Source organism: Calypte anna, chromosome 1, assembly GCF_003957555.1.
Source record: "Calypte anna isolate BGI_N300 chromosome 1, bCalAnn1_v1.p, whole genome shotgun sequence".
Lineage (NCBI taxonomy): Eukaryota > Metazoa > Chordata > Aves > Apodiformes > Trochilidae > Calypte > Calypte anna.
The window spans coordinates 61,930,153-61,952,177 of NC_044244.1; the positions used below are offsets into that span (position 1 = coordinate 61,930,153).

Here is a 22,025-nt window from a genome sequence, read left to right on the forward strand (position 1 = left end):
CCTTGATCCACAGCCACTCTTCTGAGGAGCTATGGTCACACAAACTGCTAACAACAGGCTTATATGTGGTTGGTACCAGCACACAGCAATCTCCTCGACTCATCTCCTCTTCATCCCAACACCCACTCTGCAAGAAAAGCTCCAGAACCAGAGGCCATGAAGAGAAATCACAGCCTGTGGATGTGCTTGAGCTGCTTACTCTTAGCAGTCTTGTCTCTGAAGCCAACAGTACTCATTTGGCCCATGGGATGTTTGGGGGACTCATAGATAGCATTTCCAAAGCACTCTGAACAGAGATGGTCTACCAAACCCAAACTGCTAACTACAACTGAAAATCTATGATTACAGCAGTTCCATTCCTTCCCCCCATGGAATTTGTCACTAGGGTTAGAAAAACTGTGTCAGCTGTGAGGGGAATGGCTGAACCAGAAAACAACTCATTTATTCTGGTACATCAGTGGAGGAACCAGAAAACTCCCTGCTGCTGCAGGACGAAGGCTGTAACCACAGCCCTCTGAGCTAGGGAGCCAGCCCCAACCTCACAACTCCTCTAGCCAAAGGCTGGTTGCAGGTAAGTGCAGAAGTGGCAGCACAAAAAACCCTCTGGGGAGAAAAGCCCATGAGGCTGATGTCAGAAGAAAGCATTGCTGGACACCCAAAGCAGAAGCTTTGGTTAATCTTTTTTCTGTCCTACACTTTGTGATAGCACTGCCATACCAGCTCCTGTTTCATCTGCAAAAAGATTATACAGAACATGTAGGAGGAAAGTAAAATAAAGACAATTTATGAATCAAAACAGAAGAAATAGCACCAAAACCCCTGGGAAGAATTCAGAGCTGGGCTAACTCAGGATAATTAGGTATGCCTGGAGACATAACAAATTCAGCTCAGCATAAGCCATTTTGAGTCTCTTTTCCTTTCCTTTCCTTTCCTTTCCTTTCCTTTCCTTTCCTTTCCTTTCCTTTCCTTTCCTTTCCTTTCCTTTCCTTTCCTTTCCTTTCCTTTCCTTTCCTTTCCTTTCCTTTCCTTTCCTTTCCTTTCCTTTCCTTTCCTTTCCTTTCCTTCTTTCCTTTCCTTTCCTTTCCTTTCCTTTCCTTTCCTTTCCTTTCCTTTCCTTTCCTTTCCTTTCCTTTCCTTTCCTTTCCTTTCCTTTCCTTTCCTTTCCTTTCCTTTCCTTTCCTTTCCTTTCCTTTCCTTTCCTTTCCTTTCCTTTCCTTTCCTTTCCTTTCCTTTCCTTTCCTTTCCTTTCCTTTCCTTATAAAAACCAGTAGGTAAGCTTTTATCTTAAAAAACTACATATATATTTTGCTCTTCCTGTGCTCTTTCCCCTGGTTTTGCTGCCAGTTTTGGAGCCATACTGCAACTAATTGATTGCACCTCCTTTTTTGTACACTTGGGGTAGGGTGATGGAGAAGCAGCATGTCATCCTGGACCTCACCTGAGATGTAAGGTCCTTCATCTCTAGCTCAGGAAGAATAAATTAGATTTGCAGAGGTTTTTCCACAGTCAAAGCATAGAAAAACAGTGATGAGCACCCTCTGAAGCTTCATTCCACCTACTCCTATAGTCCTGTCTCCTACAGTGATGGGTGATTAGGGTAGAAGGGTTCATGTACATCCTGCATCCTGGCCACACCATGTCCTTCCCCAGACAAGCAGCCCTGACCAGGAAAAATAGGAGCATTAGTTGCTCCAGGCTAGGTGTTTGACTTCTATGTTTAGACATCAGCTCACACGCCAAGACAAGCTGGTTCTACTGGGACAAAATGCACCAGCCCCTCCACCTTTCCACATGGTATCCTCCAGCACAAGCACAGGGCTCAGTCTGTGCTGATAGCCTAAAGAGAGCAGAGTCAGCTCAGCAGCTCTCTGTCATGTCACATTATTCATTCTGTGAAGAACAGAGCGCTTTGGGCACAGCAAAATGCCCCAAGGACTCAAAATGATAATCAATAAGAGCAGGGCTAGAAGCTAGAGGTGGGCTCTGCTTCACAAGGACTTGAAAACAAGGTCAGAGAGTTTAAATATGACACGAGAGAGGGTTTCTCATTTGGCTTCTTCTAAATACATCATATTCTGAAGCCAAGACTTTTGAAACAACCACTAAAAGCTAAGGTCATAAATCCCTGGCAGAAAAGTAGTGACCTGAGTTTCACTGAGTTATGCAGAAGGCCTGGTCCTCTGCTGCTCAAGTCAATAAAAAAAAATTGAATGGTCCCCACAAAGCAGAGCCAAGCTGAAATGCATTCTGGAGAGCAGTCCTTCACGTCCTTTTTTTTGAGGCATTTCACTTCAAACAAGAAAACAGTTCCAAAAAAGTACTACCTCAACTTGAAATTCTGCCATCTGAAAGTGCTAACAACAGTGGCCTTTTTGCTTTGCTCTGCTTCTATGTGAAATATAAACAGTTTCCTCAAATTTGACAGAAACCAAAAATTTCAAGGGCATAAAATTGCCTGAAATGAAACAGCAAAATTATCTACAGGACATGCATGGGAAAAATACTTTCACACCTCTCCACCTCTGATTTGTCATTGCTTTAACAGCTGCACAAATGAGCTCTGACCCATGCAGGTAGAGCCACAATTAGTTTAATTACATGGCACAAGCTGTTGTTCAGTCAATTAGACCTTTCCTTCCATCCACACCATTTTAATGACAGCGAAGTAGCCCCAAGGCTCCTGCATCTTGTTTAGAGCTGTGCCCGGGTGATCAGGGCACAGCAGACTCTTGGCTGACTCTTGGCTGATTTTCTGCTCGCTGCAGCAGCAGCATATGCTTGAGCTTCCTGCATCAGTGAAAGCCTGAGGAAAATCCTCTGGTGGGAGCCTGAGGTTGCAGGTGGGGTGCTGGCCCCATGGGGAACCTGCTCTGGATTGGAGAATCACTGTCCTGCCAGGCTGGGTCAGATGGACAGAGGGTATTTTGTCTCACAGACCTCTCCACCTGTGCCTAGGAGGCAGCCACCACAGACACCCAACCTTTCATCTCCCTTCCCCTGAAGACATCACTTAGTTAAAGGAGAAATCAGGCTTCACACTGGAGATAAGAAGAGAAGAAATCAGCTCTTCTGGGTGATGGAGGTGCCAGGTGTCCACCACCTCCACCCTCCTTTTCTACCCTCCTTCATAAAATTTGGGTTGTTGGCCTGTGGCTGTTGTCCAGCCTCTCTCCTCTTCCAGCAGCTGTGGGCAACCCATGTCACTCCAGATAACATGGCAAATGAGGCTGGCACAACACCACAGCCCTATCCAGAGGAGCAAGGTGGGCATGGGCCATGGTTTGCAAACCATTAAATCAACAGGGCATCCACATGAGGCCAGGACACATATCACAGCACCCAGCTACAGTGCTGGGAGGGCTTTGACACTCACTTGTGGCTTTGGGAACAAAGTGAAGAACTGCCAAGCTGCTGGCACTGGCTGCAATTTACTGCATGGTCATGCCAAGGAGCACCTTGATTTCTGCATTTTTCCAACAGAAGGACCCACATCAGCTATCACAGCACCCTCCCTGGCTCTGGGTACCCACTTGAACCTCCTCTGGCTCCTCATCCTGTGGGGGGAAGTGGGGTCAGATCCTGCTCCCGGCTGCAGAACCTGCTTCACCCACCACTTCTGCTCTCACCTCAGGGGTTGGGGTCACCTCACATACATTGCCTCTGAGGAAAAGGGGTTTGTCCCTTTTTCTGAATGACGCAAATGATGCGGCCTCTGAGTCATTCTGCTCTCGTTCAAAGCTCATCCTGTCACCTCAGAAGCTTCTCCATGGTGCAGAGAGCTGGCAGGGACATTCCTCACTCCTGCAGACCACAGACCCAGGAAGCAGGGTGAGGATAGAGGCCGGGCCATACCCTGCTCCCCTCCTGGCATCCTCTGAGCAGGCTGCCAACAGCTCCCTGAGCTCCCTCGCCTGCTTCAAGGTTGGGAAAAAGCCATCCCTCACTCCAGCCTCCCCATCGAAACTACCACATTAGAAAAAGATTAAAGGCCTATTTCTGCCCATTTAAAATGTGCTGATTAAATTAAGAAGCATTTTTTTCTTCTCTCATATAGTGCAAGCTGTCACGCTGGGATACCAATTTCACAATTCTGGTAGTTCATACATTTTGCTACGTTATTCTTCTGCCCTGCCTGAAGCAATGAGGACATTTTTAGCACAGACCCATCTGTTGGTTCCCTGCCCCAGTTACTTTTTGAGCTCACTGGCGAGTTTCACCCATACTTGAAAAGGCAACACAGCCCTCAAAGGTACCCACTTCTTCTGAGGAGGAAAAGAACTGGGGAGGAGGGAGCCAGCCCCTGGGAGGGCATCCTGGAGATGTGGGAGGCAGAAGGAGCACTGAGGAGGAGGTGGTGTGGGGGACTAGAGAGACAATAAACACTGCCATAAGGAACCTGTCATGACAGGTGAAGGGGGACAAAGGACATTATGAAGAGAAAAGCAGGCATTAATAGTTCTGCTGAGCAAAAACCCACCCAACTCACTGTTCTTCCTAGAGGACAGAACTTGCTGTTTACATGTATTTCTCTATTGTATGCACAAAGGAGAGCATAAGTCTTAAAAGGAGCACCTGAGGAAACTGGGGTTGTTTAGTCTGGAGAAAAGGAGGCTGAAGGGAGACCTCACCACTTTCTACAGCTGTCTGAAGGGAGGTTGTAGTGACATGGGGGTTGGTCTATTCTCTCAAGTAACAAAACAATAGTACAAGAGGAAATGGCCTCAGGTTGTGCCAGGGGAGGTTTAGATTGGATATGAGGAAAAAAGGGTTGTCACTGTCAAGCACTGGAACAGGCTGGTGGAGTCACCATCCCTGGAGGGATGTAAAAGGCATGTAGATGTGGTGCTTAGGGATATGGTTTAGTAGTGGGTTAATAAGGGACATGGCAGTACTGCGTTAATAGTTTGACTTGATAAACTTAAAGGTCTTCTACAACCAAAACAGTTCTATGATTCTAATAACATTCATAGGCATCCTCTGCCTGCCTTTTTCCTTGCTAAGAGGCAATCCTTCTCCAGGGCAGCTAATGGCAATAAACTTCCAGTGACTTCAGTGAGAACATTTATGGGACAAAAGTGCCTTAACTGAACACAGGAGGCATTTCCCAATGGAATTTCCCACTCACTTTCACTCATTCCCCCTTGAGAGGCTGCAGCATGACAGCTCAGCTTCTGCAGAGTGATTTATTGCTTCCACCAGCCACTACCTCACCCAAACTGTGCCTCTGAGCTAAGATTTTACCTCAAACCCTGAGCTGTAGCAACATCCTCAGTGGGACCATGGCCTTCACAGGGGTAAATTTCCCCATCTCACTAGGAGTCAAATACTGTGCAAAAGCCATGGCTGGGCTATTCTTGAGGGAGGTAAAAAACAGCTTCACACACATAGAGCTGGATTTGATGCACCTACAGAGACACTGCAAGTAATGTCAGTGGTTACTTGCTACATGGGGCTTGATATGTTTTTGATATTTTTTTTAAGTTTTGAGGGTTTTTTTTTCTCTTTTTTGGTTTGTTTTTTTTTATTAAGTCATTGAACAGAGCAAATTGGGCAAAACTGGTTTTGCAATGAAAAGTGACACCTTTTGCCTGAGGAAATCACTTTGGAGTTTGTTGCCACAATTTAATAAGGAAAAAGTGAATAAACAAACAAAACAGAATATACAAGGAAAGAGGAAAAACAAGAACAAAAGCGTTCCAGACACCTCCCTGAAGTGTCCAGCATGGCAGGGGAGTGACCTCCCCTCACCTTGCGTGCCAGGAGAGGAAAGGACTGGCCAGTTCATGTCCCCTGTGACAGGGAAATTCACAGCTGGGGACACGACCCATCCTCAGGGCATGGATGAGGCCAGCCTGCTCCACGCCAGCCAGCCCCTCCTGCTGTTGGAGTGAGACAAACCAATTTAAACACTGCACTGCTTTAAAAATCCCTGCCACCACATTCAGCTGGAAGCACAAAGGGGATGATAGATGGGAGAAGGAGGAGAGAGATCACAGACCTTCCCCCTGCTCTTTCTGGACAGAGTCACAGCAGCTACCAAGCATGGCATCCAGTCACTAAGAGCTTATCCAAAACGTGGCACCTGTGAATCAGCCTGGCACAACTCCAGCAGTCATATTCAGCTCTGAGAAAGAGAAGAGCCTCACCATGCAGAGGACAACATAGTTTTCCTGCTGCAGCACAGCCAAGCCAGAGAGGAAATCTGTGTCCCACTTTCAGATGCCAAACTCTTTGTTCTCCTTCTCTGTGAAAACAGATATAATCATGCCCCATAGCCCAGAGGCTGCACTTGTTCATATATTTTGGGGGATGGAAAATGAAGAACAGCAGGGCCAGCTCTGTCCACAGAAACCACGCACGAGCATGGTTCCAGCCCTCAGCTGTGACCAACCCTCAGCTGTGGTTTTCATTGAAATAACCCAGAAAAAATGCTCGTTACCCAGTAAGGGAATCATCCCTTGCTGCCTATGATCAGGCTGCAATTAGGTGGGCATTATTATTTCTACTACTTCAATAGCCACAGCTTCCCTCTCCTCTCCCTACTTGTTGTGCTAAGCTCCATACAGAGGTGCAAAATGAGCAGCTCTTCTTCCAAGGCTTGTGGTATCAGGAGATAAGGCAGGTGAAGGAAAGGAGAGCTGCCAGCTCACACCAGGATGCAGGCCCTGACACCCTGGGACCAGACACAGCCTTTATGAGCATCTCCACAGGGGCCAGACACAGCTCTCACATGCTGTATCCTCAGCAAATGAGACCCAGCACCTTGGTGGAGGTCCACCCCTAGTATAAGGACATTAGTTGTTTCTTCTGCCCATTGAATTTCTCCAGAAGAAAAGCATTTGCAGCCTACATATCTTCAGCCTGCTTTTGGTTCTCCTTGGCACAAAATCCAAAATTGTGGCAGAGCTTCCCTTGGAGGAAGAAGAACCTAAATGAAATGTGATGGAGTTCTCTACCAGATGCTGGCAGAATAACAGCAAAAGTGATGTGAGCTGGTGAGCCTTTGGTAGCCAGGTTGCAGGTGTTCCTCCAAGCAGTACTCATGGGAGCTGGGGAGCAGGGAGAAAGTAGGAGGGGGGAAAGAGGGCTGAAGAGCCTGCCAGTTCTCCAGTGCCATGGAGACAGAAGAGGGATGGGGAGGGTTTCATCTTCACAGAGTGGCACCTCCTTCAGTGTCAGTCCCACACAGATAGACAGGAAGGAAGCAGACAGTTGTAACCCCCTGAAACACCCCAGCAACTTTACATGCAGGAAAGCTCAGCTCCACTGCCAAACACTGACAGGGTTTGCAGCAAAGGGGTGCCAAGGGGCTGAAATGCTGAGTTTTGGGTTGATCCCTGGGATTGCAGCACAAAAGGCTAGGAAGGGAAGTCCCAGCTCCAGGCAGAGGCAGCTGTACTGATTCCTCTTCTATTGCTGTCACCTAACCTGCCCCCACAGTCCTCCTAACTGCAGAACTCTGCCCAGGGAAACCTGGTCCAGTTTTCAGTCTCTCAGTACCATTTCTCAGTGCTGCTCCTGGACCACCGTCCTCCATCTCACCCTGCTTGGCAATGCTGGTTCCCTGGATGAGACTGGGGGGGCTCATGCCCTGCATCTCCACAGAAGCAGAAACACCCTCCCCAGCTTGGGCTTCCGCTCATGATGAGGGGGGCTCGAAGCAGAGGCCCATTTGTCCCTACATGCTAGGGCAGGATGGGAAGGACACTGCTTTCCCAGCAGCTGGCATCTTTCTTGACCAAGGGGACATGCAGTGGCAGTGGCAATGGTGAGACAGAATGGTGACAGAATAAATTTAGGCATAGCATGAGTGCAGCTGAGGGTAAAGCACAGACAATGTGTACTCTTGCTTAGGGCAGAATAGCCATTTCAGACTGTTCCAACTGAGCAAAAGGCAGGCAAGGAGGTCTGCCCCCATTTGCTCACCTCCCCAGCACTTTCTGTGAGGCAGAAACCATCCTTTCTCATGCTTTTCCCTCAGGGTGCTGAGCTCCCAGCCCGACATCCAACCCATCATGGGTGGAGGAGAGCACAGCACCTGCAGAAACCCTTCCCCAGGGATAATGATGCAGGCAGCCAGCTCTTCCCCAACCACAGCTGCAATGCTCCCTTCTCCCACCCCAGCACTCCCATCCCCAAGAGCAGACACTGCTGTCCCAGTGGAGGCACCTACCTCACGGTGCCAGCTGCTTTAGAGTCCTTGGGATGCTCAGAGCTGCTCACAGAGACACCAGCCCAGGGAGGCACATTCTGACCTGCTCTCTCACCAGTGGGGAGCTATGAGCCCCTCCTGCCTCTGAAGCCCTCTCCCCTTGCCTCACCCTACACAGCTCCTCATTGCCTGTATTGATGAGCCCTTAATGAGCTTTGAGCTCATGTCCAGTCAAATCAACACCCTGCATGTCGTGGGTGCGGGGCAGGGGGGGGGATACCCAAAGCCACTGGAAAAAATCACGTCCCTGGGAGAGAAGAGGCTCCAAGGGCATGGGCCAGGAAGGAGGGCAGGAGCATGGGCAAAGGGCCTGGTGCTGAAAAAAGGGAGGAGGTGGGTTGCACGGGGTTGGTTGCACCTATGTTGCTGTAGCAGTTCCTGCAGGGATGGCTGCAGTAGTACATAAGAGGCCACGAAAAGGCAGAGTGCACACCCCTCACCTTCAGTGTTTGCAGCTGGACAGTGGTCTCCCTCCTCTGGGTGGGCAGGGCTGGCTGCAGCTGTGCAAGGGATGCAGAGGTCTAGCATGCCATGCAGGGCAGGGAGGTTGGGTCTCTGTCCCTGAGCCTCTCCTGCTTCCATACAGCCTCTGCAGAGGGCCAGGCTTGCAACAGCACAGCCCTGCAAAGTGGTAACAGGGCACACAGGGCTCAGGAGGAATCATCCCAAAGGATTCTGTGGTGTCACCATTAGGTACTCTACTAGCTGTGGGTCAGGCTTTTGGGGTGGAGGAGGAGGAGAGAGGAAGATGGATTTCTTTTTTGAAGTCTCAGGTATCAGATACTAGCCAAGGAAAGGAGCCACATAGGAACAACCAGCTGCTTAGTGTGCAAATCCTGTCACTGGCTACAAAAAGGGGTTGTGTGGAGTCTCTATTTCCTAAAACAATTTGGCCTAAAACAATTTGGATGCACTGGGAACATAGAGAAGTCTCTCCCAGAGTCAGTGTGCAGGAGCTGCCGGCTCTGTTAGGCATCGCCATACTAATGAGAACATTTTCAGAGGTACAAGGCAAGGAGCCCAAGTGAATTAAAGTATAATTTTGCTCAGAGATTGATGGCCAACATGACACCTTCTCACTTACCTGATCCTCTCTTTGTGTGGAGGCAGGCCAAGGGATACTTAAATTAGTGACAGAGGTACACTCAGTGGCTTTCAACACTGTGGAGACAAATATGTTGGTGACCTGGATCCCTCCCATAACTCCCCTAGCCCATGCACAAGGGTTTGCTTCATTGCAGCCATCACTAGCTGCACCAGCTCCCTGGGTGCTCAGGTGGGCTGGAGGGTACCCTGGCAATCCCATGCTTTATTCCTCATTAGCACCTTCTTTAAAACTCCCCTGTATCATCTTAGAGCAGGCAATCACACCCATAACCCATCACAGCTAAACGTAATGCAGCTCATCTGCCAAAGCCCTTAACTTAGATGTGTGGGAGGGAAAACACTGCCTTACATCCTTGATGAGGTTGCTGCTCATGGTTCCATCTGTATATTTGCTAATATCCTGCCAATAGACAATGTCTGAAGATCACATTTCAGGCTAAGTAGGCACTAGAGGACCGTGAAGGAGGCATTAAGACTCCCACACCAGATTATTTTGTCCATTAAAGGAGAAAGACAGAGGTGTCAGGAGGGCTGGCAAGAAGGAAAATGGAGAAAAATTACTTTTGCCAGGTAAACCCAGGGCTTGAGAGGGTTTGAGACAAGAGTGGGAGGAGCACACACAGTCGGAGGTACCCTGACAACAAGGCACCCTCTCTGAGCTGAAGCAAATGTTGTGAGCAAGAACCTCTTCTGAGAGCAAACCATGGGTCTGACAGAGCACCCTGTTCTCTTTCCTCTACCAAGGAGCCTGTGTTCCCCATGCCACTCTGTGAACTTGAGAATCTCCTATTTAGCTGATAATAATGTTAAAAAATAGCAAACTACATCTGCCTCAGAAATCTTTCTTTTAGACTCTTGCCTGGGATAAAAACCATCCAGTGAAATGGTTCTGTTGCTCTCACTCCCTAGAAAACCCTCCTGGCATTGCCAGACCCACAAGGGCAGGGAGCACGTAGGGCAGAACAGGGAAATCATTGCCCACCACTCCATGGAGCTCTGCTGGAACTGCTGCCAGCTGAGTATCCCAGGAATGAGATAATGTCTCATACAGGTGAGCCAAAGCTTGCAGTGTTTTGGAGACCTTCCTCACAGCTCTGGGTGAACGTGGGACTGGCAGAGGTGAGGTTCTCTATCTCCTGCGGAGTGGAAAGGCACAGTCCTGGATGTGCTGGACCATGTAGGAGGCTCTGCTCTCCCTTTTCTGCTAGGTTACCTTGGCAGTCATCAAAGGGCCCAAGCTGGGAAAGGGCTTTTTGAGTGTAATGTCATGTTACCAGGTCAGACTTTCTTTGGCCAAACAAATCAAACCAGAGCAGGTACCTGCAGATGGTAGTTTCAGTGGGGAGTCAGCAGCAAATCCCCTGGCCTCCTTTTGTCAAAGGAATGAAACTTCAGCTACCAAGAGATCATAACTCAACCTTTCCTGAGCATGCAGTACTTGGCATTAGCCTGTCCATCACTGTCCCCTTTTGGTCTACAGTCCCTTCTCAAGGGCCATTGCTGATGTGACACCTCCTAAAATAAAAAGACAGTGAGAGAAGATAACAGTTCACTTACAGGGCAGGTGCAGATCACAGGCCTGAGGGAACCAGCCTGGTATATGCATTTTCAGACCTTTCCACATGGTTCTGGCTGAGGAACACCTGAGAACTACAGTGGGTTGAGTGGCAATACTAATTGCCATAGGCAAAAACATTCACTCTTTCCACTGAAAGCACAGCAGATCATCTCCCTGTGCACTGCTGGTCTGGAGAGAAAAAAACATACAGCAAGTAGCCATTTCCACTGAAAGATTAAAAACTCAATTTGAAAACAAATGTTTTCTTTATAACTTTTGTATACAGTGTACCAAGCAATAGAACAAGAAAAAATGGCCTCAAGTTGTGCTTGGTGAGGTTTAGATTGAATATTAGCAAAAAATTTCTTCACTGAAAGGGTTGTCAGGCACTGGAACAGGCTGACAGGGAAGTGATGGAGTCACCATCCCTTGAACAATTTAAAAGCCATGAATATGTGGTGCTTAGGGACATGGTTTAGTGATGGGCATGGCAGTGCTGGGTTAACAGTTCAACTTGGTGATCTTAAAGATCTTTTACAACCAAAACAATTCTGTGATTCTATGACTGATATGTGAGTTGGAGGCAGTGAGCATCAAAGGCACCGGGGAGCAAGCGTATCTCTCAGCATCAGTCTGAGCAACCCCTTCCTTTCCCAGAAGAAAGGGAAGTGGAACCAAAAAAAGAAGAGGGCATGTGGATATTTCGTACTTGGCTAGAACTAGACATGGACTGATAAGCCCTAATGAATTTGGGAACATGCCTCAGGAAAGAAGCAGAATTTGCTTGGAAGGGTGGGATTTGGAGATGTTCTCTTGGTTGTTGTCCATAAACATTAATGAGACTAAATTTTGATTCACCAGCATGTTCCCGGAAAATGGGAGCTTGGCAGATGCTCAGAGAACTGCTTGCTGTCTGGAGTATTTGCATTTGAAGCGTTTGGGCTGCCACCTCCAATGCTTTTGGCTGCTTGGGAAGCATCCAGCAAAAGAGCCCAACCCCACCATATAATCCAGGTGAGTAAACACAAGTGCAAAGAGTGTTTTTGGAATAACAGCTATAGGATGTGATGACATCAGTAAAAGCAGCCAAATAATCAGGTTAAGGCAGCCAAATAATCAGGCTTACCATCTTCTGGTTTAAAATTCAATTGCAAAAATCATTAGCACAATCATTGTAAAATAAGCAGAAGTATAATCCCTCAAGGATAATTTGCAAAGAGAAAAAGGGCTGCATTCACTGAGAAGAGCTGCCTCTAGCCGTGAGGCTGCCTGGCTCTCACTGAGCCCACCAAGTCCTCTGAAGGGAAGCAAAGCTGACTGCCACAGCAGATCTGGCAGGCGTTGCCTTTTTTGAGCCCAGTCTATGGCATGGTCTTCTCCACAACCTCAGAGACCTTGCCAACCTGCAGGTGGGGAAGGCCAAGCTGCTTTACCTCCTTCCTCCTTGAACAGGCTCAGGGCTCAGGTCTGGCCTGATTCCTGACACCCATCTGACACACATCTTTCCCCAAACAGTTAGTCAGTTGGGTATGGACAGGGAACGTGTGTAAGACCAGGGTAGGTAAGTCAGTGCAGTTCCTCTGCTCAGTCCTCTCTGATTCCACTCACAGGTGCTATACAGGACTCCCAAACCCGGTCTGCTGTTGTAAACTTCCCTGGTGGGGTCTAAGGTTGGTCTGTCAGCAGTGGCTGGGCTGTTCATACCCAGCAACATAATTACCACCCAGCCTTGCTGGCCTCTTCACCCCAGGAAACGTGACAGAACCTGGGCTCCTCCCTATCCTGGGCACCTTGTGCAATTGTTCCCAGTCAAGGTGGATCCTACGGCACAGGGAGAGGTCTTGCCCCACACATTTATAGTTCTCCAGAGGTTGCCAGCAACGTTCCTACGGCACACAGCTTCTTGAGAATATTCTTTCCTCAGGAACCTGTCCAATACTTTCCACAGCTCACACTTTTATTTAATAGTTGCCTTCACCCACTCATCTTAAACCTACATTTATGCCACTTGCCCCTGCAGCTGCTAGGAGCCCTTGAGAGCAATTTCATCAGCAGATCACTTGTTTCACAGACTGGGCATTTTTAAATCACTTCCACCGCCAGCAGCACAAACAAAGCAGCACATGGTGGGGGAAGAAAAACAGTAAAAGAAATATCATAAGAACAAAACTGAAAGCAAGTACAAGAAAAGAAACAGAATTTCCACCCTGGTGGAGAGTAAGGGTGACCTGCAAAAGAAAAACAGAATGAGCAGGAGCACTTTTGTTCATTTTTTTCCCCCCTTGGATACAGGGAGAACTGGGGAGATAAAGTCACTGGAGATACTGGCAGTAAGACTCATGAACTGTGAAACAATCAAGTTCTGTGGGTTTTCGTTGCTTCTTAGTGGGTTTTCATTGTTTGTCCTGTGAACTTCACCTTAACTCAAGTGGTTAATGAAAACCTGGGAGAAAATCTTCCTCTGCTAAAGATTTATCAGCACTGAGCTTTTGGTCAGCAAGTGAGATCTGAAGTACCATGAGTCCTCTGGTATAAAATGAAGATGATCAGCCTGACAAGTCCTGAGATGTATTGTGGGAGGAGGGGGAAAACTGGATAGAAGAGAAAGAAAAAGGCCATTAAAGTAAAATGCATGCATTCAGAGAGGTCACAAGAGCATTTTGCCTACTCTTTCTTTCAGTGAAGAGTCTTCACCTCCAGCTTATTTGGGTGGAATACTCTCTGGTGTTGTGTCCATTTTTTCCATACAATTTGAAATAGATAGGTCTGTGTATATGGATGTTTCTGAGAGGAGAGAAACACCCTGCTTCACAGGGCAGCATGCCTATGGCTTTTGTTAACAGCTAAAGCACAGTGAAAACTCAGGCCTCTGCACTGTCACAATGTCTCCTTCCCTGGCTGGAGCAAAGCCGGTGGTGTTGCTTGAGGATGGCCCTGTCCCTGTGGGTTGCCCACACTGTTCTTCTGAACATGCTGATAGCTACAGCACCTCACTGCAACACAGGTTCAGTTTCCTGCTGGGTAAAACGAGACCTGAGTTGCCCTTCCAAAATGGGAGGTTTAATTCCCAGTGCCTGCATCCCAGGAGCCTCCAGAAAGCTCTTGACCTGACTGCTGGTCTCTAAGCCCTGGAGAGGGTATTGACTCATGCCTCTGGGCTTTTGGCTTTCTCCAGAGATGCTCTGAAGGCTGAAGTCCCCAGAGTACAAGCATGTTTGGGGTCGAGGGGACACAAGGACACCAGCTGTTCCCAGGGGGCCCCAGAGGGTCCAGGAAACCATGTACCACTGGTATCTATGGTGAGACTTGGGAGCAGACTCTGAGCACAGCAGTCTCCCCTTACCCCCATCATCCTGTCTATTATCCATGTCTTAGGAATATCTGAGTGAAACTGTGTGTTTCACTCAGACCACAACGTCCCTGTGATGTTGACCTCCTGGCCAGTACAAAACTAAAGAACAGTAGGCCCTGGCAACCAGAAGTGAGAGCTAACATGGACACTGGCCACAGGATTTCTCCAAGGAGAAGGGCTTCTGCCAGCTCTTGTGTACCAGCAAGGTTACAGCCCTTACCCACTGCAGGGAGCTCTCTTAGGTCTTCCCTACGCACACTCAACCACAAGTAATCCATCGTGACAAGTACGTGGGCCTTGGGAACTAGAAGAAAAGCAAAGTTCTGGCTCCACTGCAAAGTGCCACACCTGTGCAATCTCAACTATCACCATGTAGGAAGGGACAGTGCCTGCACCATGAGGAAAAACCTCTCCAGCCTGCAGCCTTGCTGCTTCTTGCCCATGTGATGCACACCAACAAAACCAACCCTTGTTTGCAGCAATCTCATTTCACTCCCCAGGGGATTTGCTTCTATTGATAGAATCAGACAGTGGGAAATTGTTTTGCTGTCGCTCGATGTGCTGTACGTCAGCTCATCCAAGGGATGTTAACCAGAACAATCAGAAGGTGCTGATGACACCTCTGTCCAGAGTGAGTAAAACATCCTTCCTTCCAGAGAGGAAAGAGATTCTGGAATGTTTTACCAAGATTACAGATTACTTCTACTTATAGTCAAGGACCAGAGGCTCCCAAACTCAAAACACCATCAGCAATGTATTACTCACTGGTCTCTGTCACAACATGAACACAGGTGATATGATTGACACAAAAATTACCAAAGTGTACTCCCAGCTTCCTCCACTCATACATTCATGTGGAGGTGCACAACATCTCAGATCACAATCCTTAACTTTCTGAAAAGTTTCACATTTCTCCTCTTCCCGCCAGGCCCCATGGGAGCCAGCAGGAAGGGTTTTGCTGTCACCCCCCCTGACTGCAGGTTGGGACAGCTGCTTGGAGAAACCTCCTCATACAGAAAATTACATTGTGTAACCTTTTAGGCAGCAAATACTTTTTAAAATATGGATCTTCTCGCTGCTGGCAAGGACAAGTAACTCACTAGTAAACTAAAAAAAAAAAAAATAAAAATAAATTGGCATTCATCAGAAGAAATATATTGACCTACAATTAAACAAGAGAGTTGAATTAATCACCACTCATGCTGAAAGGCAGATTCTCAACACATTATTCACCTTTGTCTTTACCAGCACTTTTGGTCTCCAGGCCTTGGAAAAAAACAACCAGCTTGATGCAAACACCAATGTTCCTTCAGAAAAGGAAGAGTCAGTATATGAACTATTACAGGGGCTTGACCCCTACAATTCAATAGGCCCTCAATCCATCCACTCAACAGTGTTAAGAGAGTTGGCTGATCTTGTTGTGAGGCTTTTCTTCATAATCTTTGAGAAGTCAGAGAGACTGGGAGGTGTTCCAGAAGACTGGAAGAAGGCTAATGTCACAAGAAGAGCCTAAAGGAATCTCCAGGAAATTGATGGCCCATGAGTCTTAACTTCAATTCTGGGAAAGTTATGGAACAAATCTTCCCGGGGGCTACCACAAGTCAAATGAAGCACATGATGGGAAACTCACAACACAGAGTTGCCAAGGGCAAATCATGCTTGACAAACCTGATCTCCTTTTGATGACAGAGTAAACTGCGTGGCTGATATGAGGCAAGCAGCAGACATTGTCTACCTGGATTTCTCCAAGGTTTTCAGTAGGGTTCCCCACAGCTGCCTTCTAGACCTTCTTCTTACAGTCTAGAGAAGTGATCCACAGAAGGGGTGGGCAGCTGTCTTATAGACCATGCCCAGAGGGTGGTGATAAAAAGCTCTCTTTCAAACTGGTAACCTGTCAAAAGTGGGATCCATCAGAGATCAGTATTGGGCCCAACACTGTTTAATATCTTCATAAGTGAACTGGATGATGGCAGCCTGCCTATAAGGAAAGGCTGAGAAAAGTGGGCTTGTTCAGCTTGGAGAAAAGAAGCTTTGAGGGAAAACCTCATCACTGTGTTCCAATACTTAAAGGGTAGATACTCCTTTTTACAAGGAGTCACATGGAAAAGACAAGGGGTAATGGGTAGAAGCTACTCCTGGGGAGATTCTGAATGGATGAAAGAGGAAAATTTTTTGCAGTGAGAACAATCAGCCCCTGAAATAATCTCCCCAGGGAAGTGATGGATTCCCCAACATTGAACACTGTTCAGCTGGACAGGATGCTGGACCATCTTGTCTAGGTCATGTTTCTACCAAGAAAGGTTGGACCAGATGATCCTTGAGGTCCCTTCCAATTTGGTATTCTATAACTCGATGATTCCTACCTTATCATTGTAAAATTAATATGTTCTCAAACACTTCAAAGCTCCTCCACCAAGAGGCTCTGAAAAAAACCTAACTGTGCCTAACCAGTCCCACTTGCTCACATGGAGACAAACACTCCCATGGCTGGGCTCCTGGACAAGGATGTTTATGGGACAGTACAGCTGAAAGCTGTCCCTAGACCCCTGTTTTACTTAACCAGTACCTTACACTTTAGGTCAGTAGCAGATGTAGGGCTGAGCCCTACAAAAGCATCTGAGCATGGGAGAGCCCGGTGCTGGTGTTGGTGATGGGACAGGACAGCATGGGGGGTGGGATTGTGGATTCCACTGGTCTCTTCCTGTTACACAGCTGATGTACACATCACACTAGTGCTGATGAGGGCCACAGTCCCCCAGCCCATCTGGAGAATTAATACTTCATCCAAAAGTGTACCACAGAAAACTGCCTGGTCCTTGGCATGGTGCAATAAATGCTCAGGATCAAGGGAAAATCAAGAGCTTTGCTCAGGATGGAACTGTGGCTCCAATTTTTGGTAGCTAACCTTGTGCTTGGGCTATCATGGATATAGCTTCTCTCCATTTAAAAAGATAAGACGAGGGCTGGAGGGAGGGTACAGCTGTATGTTCATCTCATTGGGAGCTACCATTGTCCTTTGCTTGGGGCTGCCATGGTCACCTGGGACAGGAGAGGATTTGAGAGCTGAGTTCCAACCAAGATGAAATGACTCTGCAATTCTCTTCCAACAAAAATACTATGTTGAGTGTTGAAAATTGCAGGTCATGAAAATTGGAGAAATCCTGATGATGAGAAGAAATGCATATTCCTTCATGCTGGACAAATGTAGAATTGTAAGAATTGCTGTAAGGGCCAGGATGGAAAGGGCTTCCCAGTCAGTGGCAGCCCTAAGGATGTACAAGGAACATCTTAGTGTCTCCCTGCCTGACCAAGTGCAGGGGGCAGCAGTCCAGCCAGACCAGGAATCACTTTCAGATCAGGATCAAAAGGAAGAGGCTCAAGAATGACACATTTCTATTTTTGGAAAAGAAACTTGCCAGAAGGAAAGGGAAAGGAACTCGTTTGGTGTACTCAGGGATGTACACAACCTTTCAGAAATGTGGAAAGCAAATAACTCCTTATTTTTTGGGCTTGTTTATCATTCGTTTTCCCTTCCTTTCTTCAAATTTTGTCCAATGCCAGTTTCCAATTTCATTTGCTTTTTTTTTTTTCAATTTGTTGAAGCAAGAAATGAGGAAAGGCTGAAAGGGAGGGGACACAACAAATGGGAAGGAAAAACAGCAAGTGAAGAAAGGAGAAGGGAAATACAAGACCTTTTTCACTGATTAATTTTTACCAAACTATTTCCCTGGGTTTCCAGGGATGAAAGGGCTGAAAATGTCCTTTTTAATGAAAAAGAAAACCAAACCTGAAAACCCAGAAGTGGTAATTAGGAGTATGAAGGATGTCTGTCCTTTCTTCTGTATACAGGGTTTTTCCTCCAACCAGCAGGAGCACAGTATGGCCACCTTGTAACTTCCCTTAGATTTCAACTTCAAATACATCACATCTAGGCATGTTATCAACACTTGCAAAGTGGGGAAAAAAACCCTCTCCCTCCTCTCCATACAAACCCTTCAAGAGTGTATTTACACCCTGGTGGTGCACAGGAAGGGAGCATCAGACTCACAGGTATCCAGAAGTGCCCTCTTCCAGGGGCTGATGGATACCTGTCAGATCTGTCATATGGATGCAGAAGTGCCTGAGACATTGTGTAAGTTCAGCAAAGCATTACTTGGTCTCCTACTACACCTGCATGCTGGAGGTCTCACAGGAAAAGATAGCCATTGGTGGTATTTTCCTTGTTGCTCCAGCTGGATGTACTGAGGTCACTGAGCACAAACTTCCTGAGGCTCTGTCAATTCCATGCATTGGATTCATTTACTGATCCTAGGAATTTTATGATTCCTTTAAATGGGAACAGTAATCTCCCCTCTGATTTTATTCAACTATGCTGCTTCCTGGCTGAGGTGGAACATTACTATCATATTATAAGTAAGCAATGGAGGAACCAGTTCATGCAGTATTTATTTTCAATGACACAGCTCCATGTGTATGCTTAAAACTGAAAAGTGGTTTATTTCTATCTAGGATTTTTGCAGTGTTATCCAACTACCTCAGAAAGAAGAGTGACCACATCTCCACATCTTCTCTGGCAGTATGATACCACCTTAGACCCCAAAGCCATGGCAGCAGGAGCAAAGGGGTTAAATGTCCTACCAAGGACTTTGCAAGAAACCCATGCTAATGCCTAAGATTCTGGATGGCAAGCCCCAGTCCTTTAGCTTTCCTTACTGTTTCTTGATGAAGAGAAGGCAGAATTCTTTCTCAAAACCAATACCATCATTTTGACCACGGGTACTGCCAAGGCAGCTGCAGCCCACACCTGAAACCAAACTTCTTGTCCACGGCTCCTCCCAGAGCTCCTACAGACAGGGGAGGCAGATGCAGAGACCCCCCCAGGGCAGGTGATTCCTCCAGCTGATCATGAAGATCTACCACCCTGGCACTGTGCCTCCTTGGTGGCTTTTGCTCCTCCTGCAGTAGGCTGCTCCCCTTCACCAAATCGTGAGCAACACAGCTGGGAGGGAGAGGGAAAAAAATCAGCAAAATACTGACCATGAGGCCTGACTGCAAGCTTCTGGATGTAATGCTCTGCCCGTGATTATTGCTGCAATGTGACATTGAGCTCCTCAAAAAAATAAAAATGAAATAAATGGTATCTTACGTGGTGCTGCAGTCCTTTGCAGAGAACAAGGAGGGGGCTTGCCAGCTATTTCTACCTTTTCCAGTAAATCATCTCCAATCCAATGATAATGTCCCAGAAAAGTACAAATTTTGATACTTGACTTTCAGTGTTCGTTTCACCAACAATTTTTAGTTTCTAGTTCTTAGAAGAAAGGAAATGAAATGGGGAAAAGATTGCCCTATGTTAATTTGCCAGTTAAACTCACAGGAAACAGCAAAAGATAAGGTTCCCATAGCAATTGGAATAGGTACCGCATTGCACGGATGAGGCCCAATTTTCCCACTTACTTTCAGTACTGGTGCTTTATCTCCACACAGCACAGGGAAAAGCAATTACTTGGAATGAGGAACAAGGGAAAGGAGCCTGTGGCATCTCTGATTCTTTTTAATGGCCATTCTCCAGCATGGTTTGATGCTCCAGTATTGCAACACAGCCGTGCACCAGTGCGTACGCCCTCAACCACAGCAAAGCACCTGAGGGGATCCTGCCACTGTCTTTTTCCTGTGTTTTGAACTGTGAAATTCTGACATTCAAGGCATTCAAGCAGATTTTGGCAAGGAGTTTTACAGCCCCAGCCTCCACAGGACAGAGCTGGGAGGCACTGCCCCAAACATCACATCCAAGCACAGTCCTAGCCATTGTCTCACATTCATGACTACCCTGGCAACAAGAGACCTTTAATTTGATACAATCTGCTTCCAATGAACCCATCTTATCTATTAATTATCTCTTTATCTTGCTTGAGCTTATGATTATTGCACTCGATTATGTCTCCCTTATCCCCTGAGCAGTCATCTGCAGCAAAGCTGAGGGAGCAAAATCCTTCTCCCACTCTCACCCCAAAGCTACTCTGCAGCCCAGAATCTGGCCCATAAACACTTTCATTAATGGCTCAACAAAATGCCCCAGCAGTGTACTTTAATTTGTGGGCAAGAACTCCTCAGGGTTTCCTTTCTTCTTGCTGTGCTGCTGCTGATTTTTTAACCAACTACGCTGTGACTTTTTCTGCATTCCATGAATTTTCTGAAAGAATTGTCAAATATTCAGCTGTTTCACTCTCAGATGCATTTTCACTGGGCCATAGAATCACAGAATCATAGAATATGCTACGTTGGAAGGGACCCATCAGGATCATTAAGTCCAACTGTAGTTGAACTACATGTAGCCATGTAGTTGTGACCAAGAGTGAGTCCCCTAGATAGTTGTGCCTCATCCCCTTTTCATCCTGAGATGCTTTGAGATCCATCATCAGTGACGATTGCACTGAGCACCCTGTCAGTCTTTTCTTCCTTTTCAGTGACAAGTACTAACACTGCAGCCTCCTTTTATCATTGCCTCTGTTATGTTCCTGGCTCCTGCTCCCTCATACAGAGGTGACCTAGCTGTGCACTTTCCTTTGTCACCCTCCAGCTTATGTACTTCTGAACCAACTTATTTATTCCCTGTGCAAACGCCTCATCATTTTGTGCCTTTGCATCCTTAACTTTGCTCCTGCACACTTTTATTCTCTGTTCTCTCTCACCTCTGTGGTTTCCTTTCCTCATTCCAAAGTGACCACATTTTTTTTTCTTATTTTCTTTCTTTTTTTGTTTGTTTTTTGTTAATGTGTTTTTTTCCTCTTCCCCATCAGAGTCAGTACTGGAGGACACTTCTGACAAAACATGCAGCTCTCTCCCCAGCTGCTGACAAGGAGAGTTGTCCCCCAGGGAGTCAAAAGAAATGTTGTCCTCGATGGGTGCAGCCAGCTGGCTGGAAGGAGAAGGTGTCCCAGATGCTTCTGTCTCAGACATGAAAGACAGAAGGGAAGAGCCCAGGAGAGAAAAGAAGACACTTTGGAAGCAAAGAGCGAATCAGTCCAGAGTGTGGAGGAGATATTCCCAGTGTCTTAGAAGTGGGTTTCTCTCTCTGTAATGCTGAGCACCTCCTGGACTGGAGGGGACCATCCCTTGTGCTTCAAGGGATCAGAGGGACCCACGTGCTTCTTGGGCTGCGGCAGATCCTCCGCTGGGGAAATCAGCTGCGTCAGCCGCTGCGGAGAGGAATTCTCTGTTAATTAAACTGATAAACAAACTGACACCCAATAGTAATCCATAACCATTGCTGGGGGCAAAGGCATCTGGAGAGCTAGTGCTCCCAGCTCCCTGCACCTCTCCTGCCAAATGGTTGTGAAAGGGAGAAGACAGAGAGCAGGCTCGCTTGAAATGTTCCTGATAACAATTATCCCACCTCTGGGCTTAACACCAGGCTGTGGACTGACAAGTTGATTTACAGGGCTCCTCACAGACATTTTTTCTGGCAGAAAGGATGTCAGCTATTACCCCACAGATATTTTCTGTAGCCATGTAAAAACTACCCTAAAAGCACATTTTTCCCCTATGCCAGCTATCTGTGATTCCAGTCAGCTTTGGTGGGAGCTGTAGAGCCTTCTGAATGTCCTGATCATCAGAAAGTGCTGGGCATCTCCTGCTGCGGTCCAAAACAGGGTGGCAGGTGATACCTACCTCAGTGGCACTTTCCTAATGAAGCAGTCCCTCTGCAGACTGGTTCCTGCCCCAGGCCACCTCAGTTCCCCACCTCCAGCCATTCAGACTGTGATGGAGCAGGCAGGGACTGTGAGGCAGCTTCTTAC

At 47.1% G+C, this 22,025-nt stretch overlaps 1 protein-coding gene across 2 annotated transcripts in view; it reads right to left on the minus strand.

Annotated features, from left to right (window-relative positions):
• Window positions 1-18,656: 18,656 nt before the first annotated feature.
• The window catches only part of SLC6A12 (solute carrier family 6 member 12), a 39,695-nt gene continuing 36,326 nt past the window's right edge, over window positions 18,657-22,025 (minus strand). For both annotated transcript variants that reach the window (XM_030444451.1, XM_030444462.1), the window contains one exon: window positions 18,657-21,425. In XM_030444451.1, coding sequence (XP_030300311.1) covers window positions 21,282-21,425 — 144 coding nt within the window. In that variant the 3' untranslated portion in view covers window positions 18,657-21,281. The remainder of the gene's footprint in view (window positions 21,426-22,025) is intronic.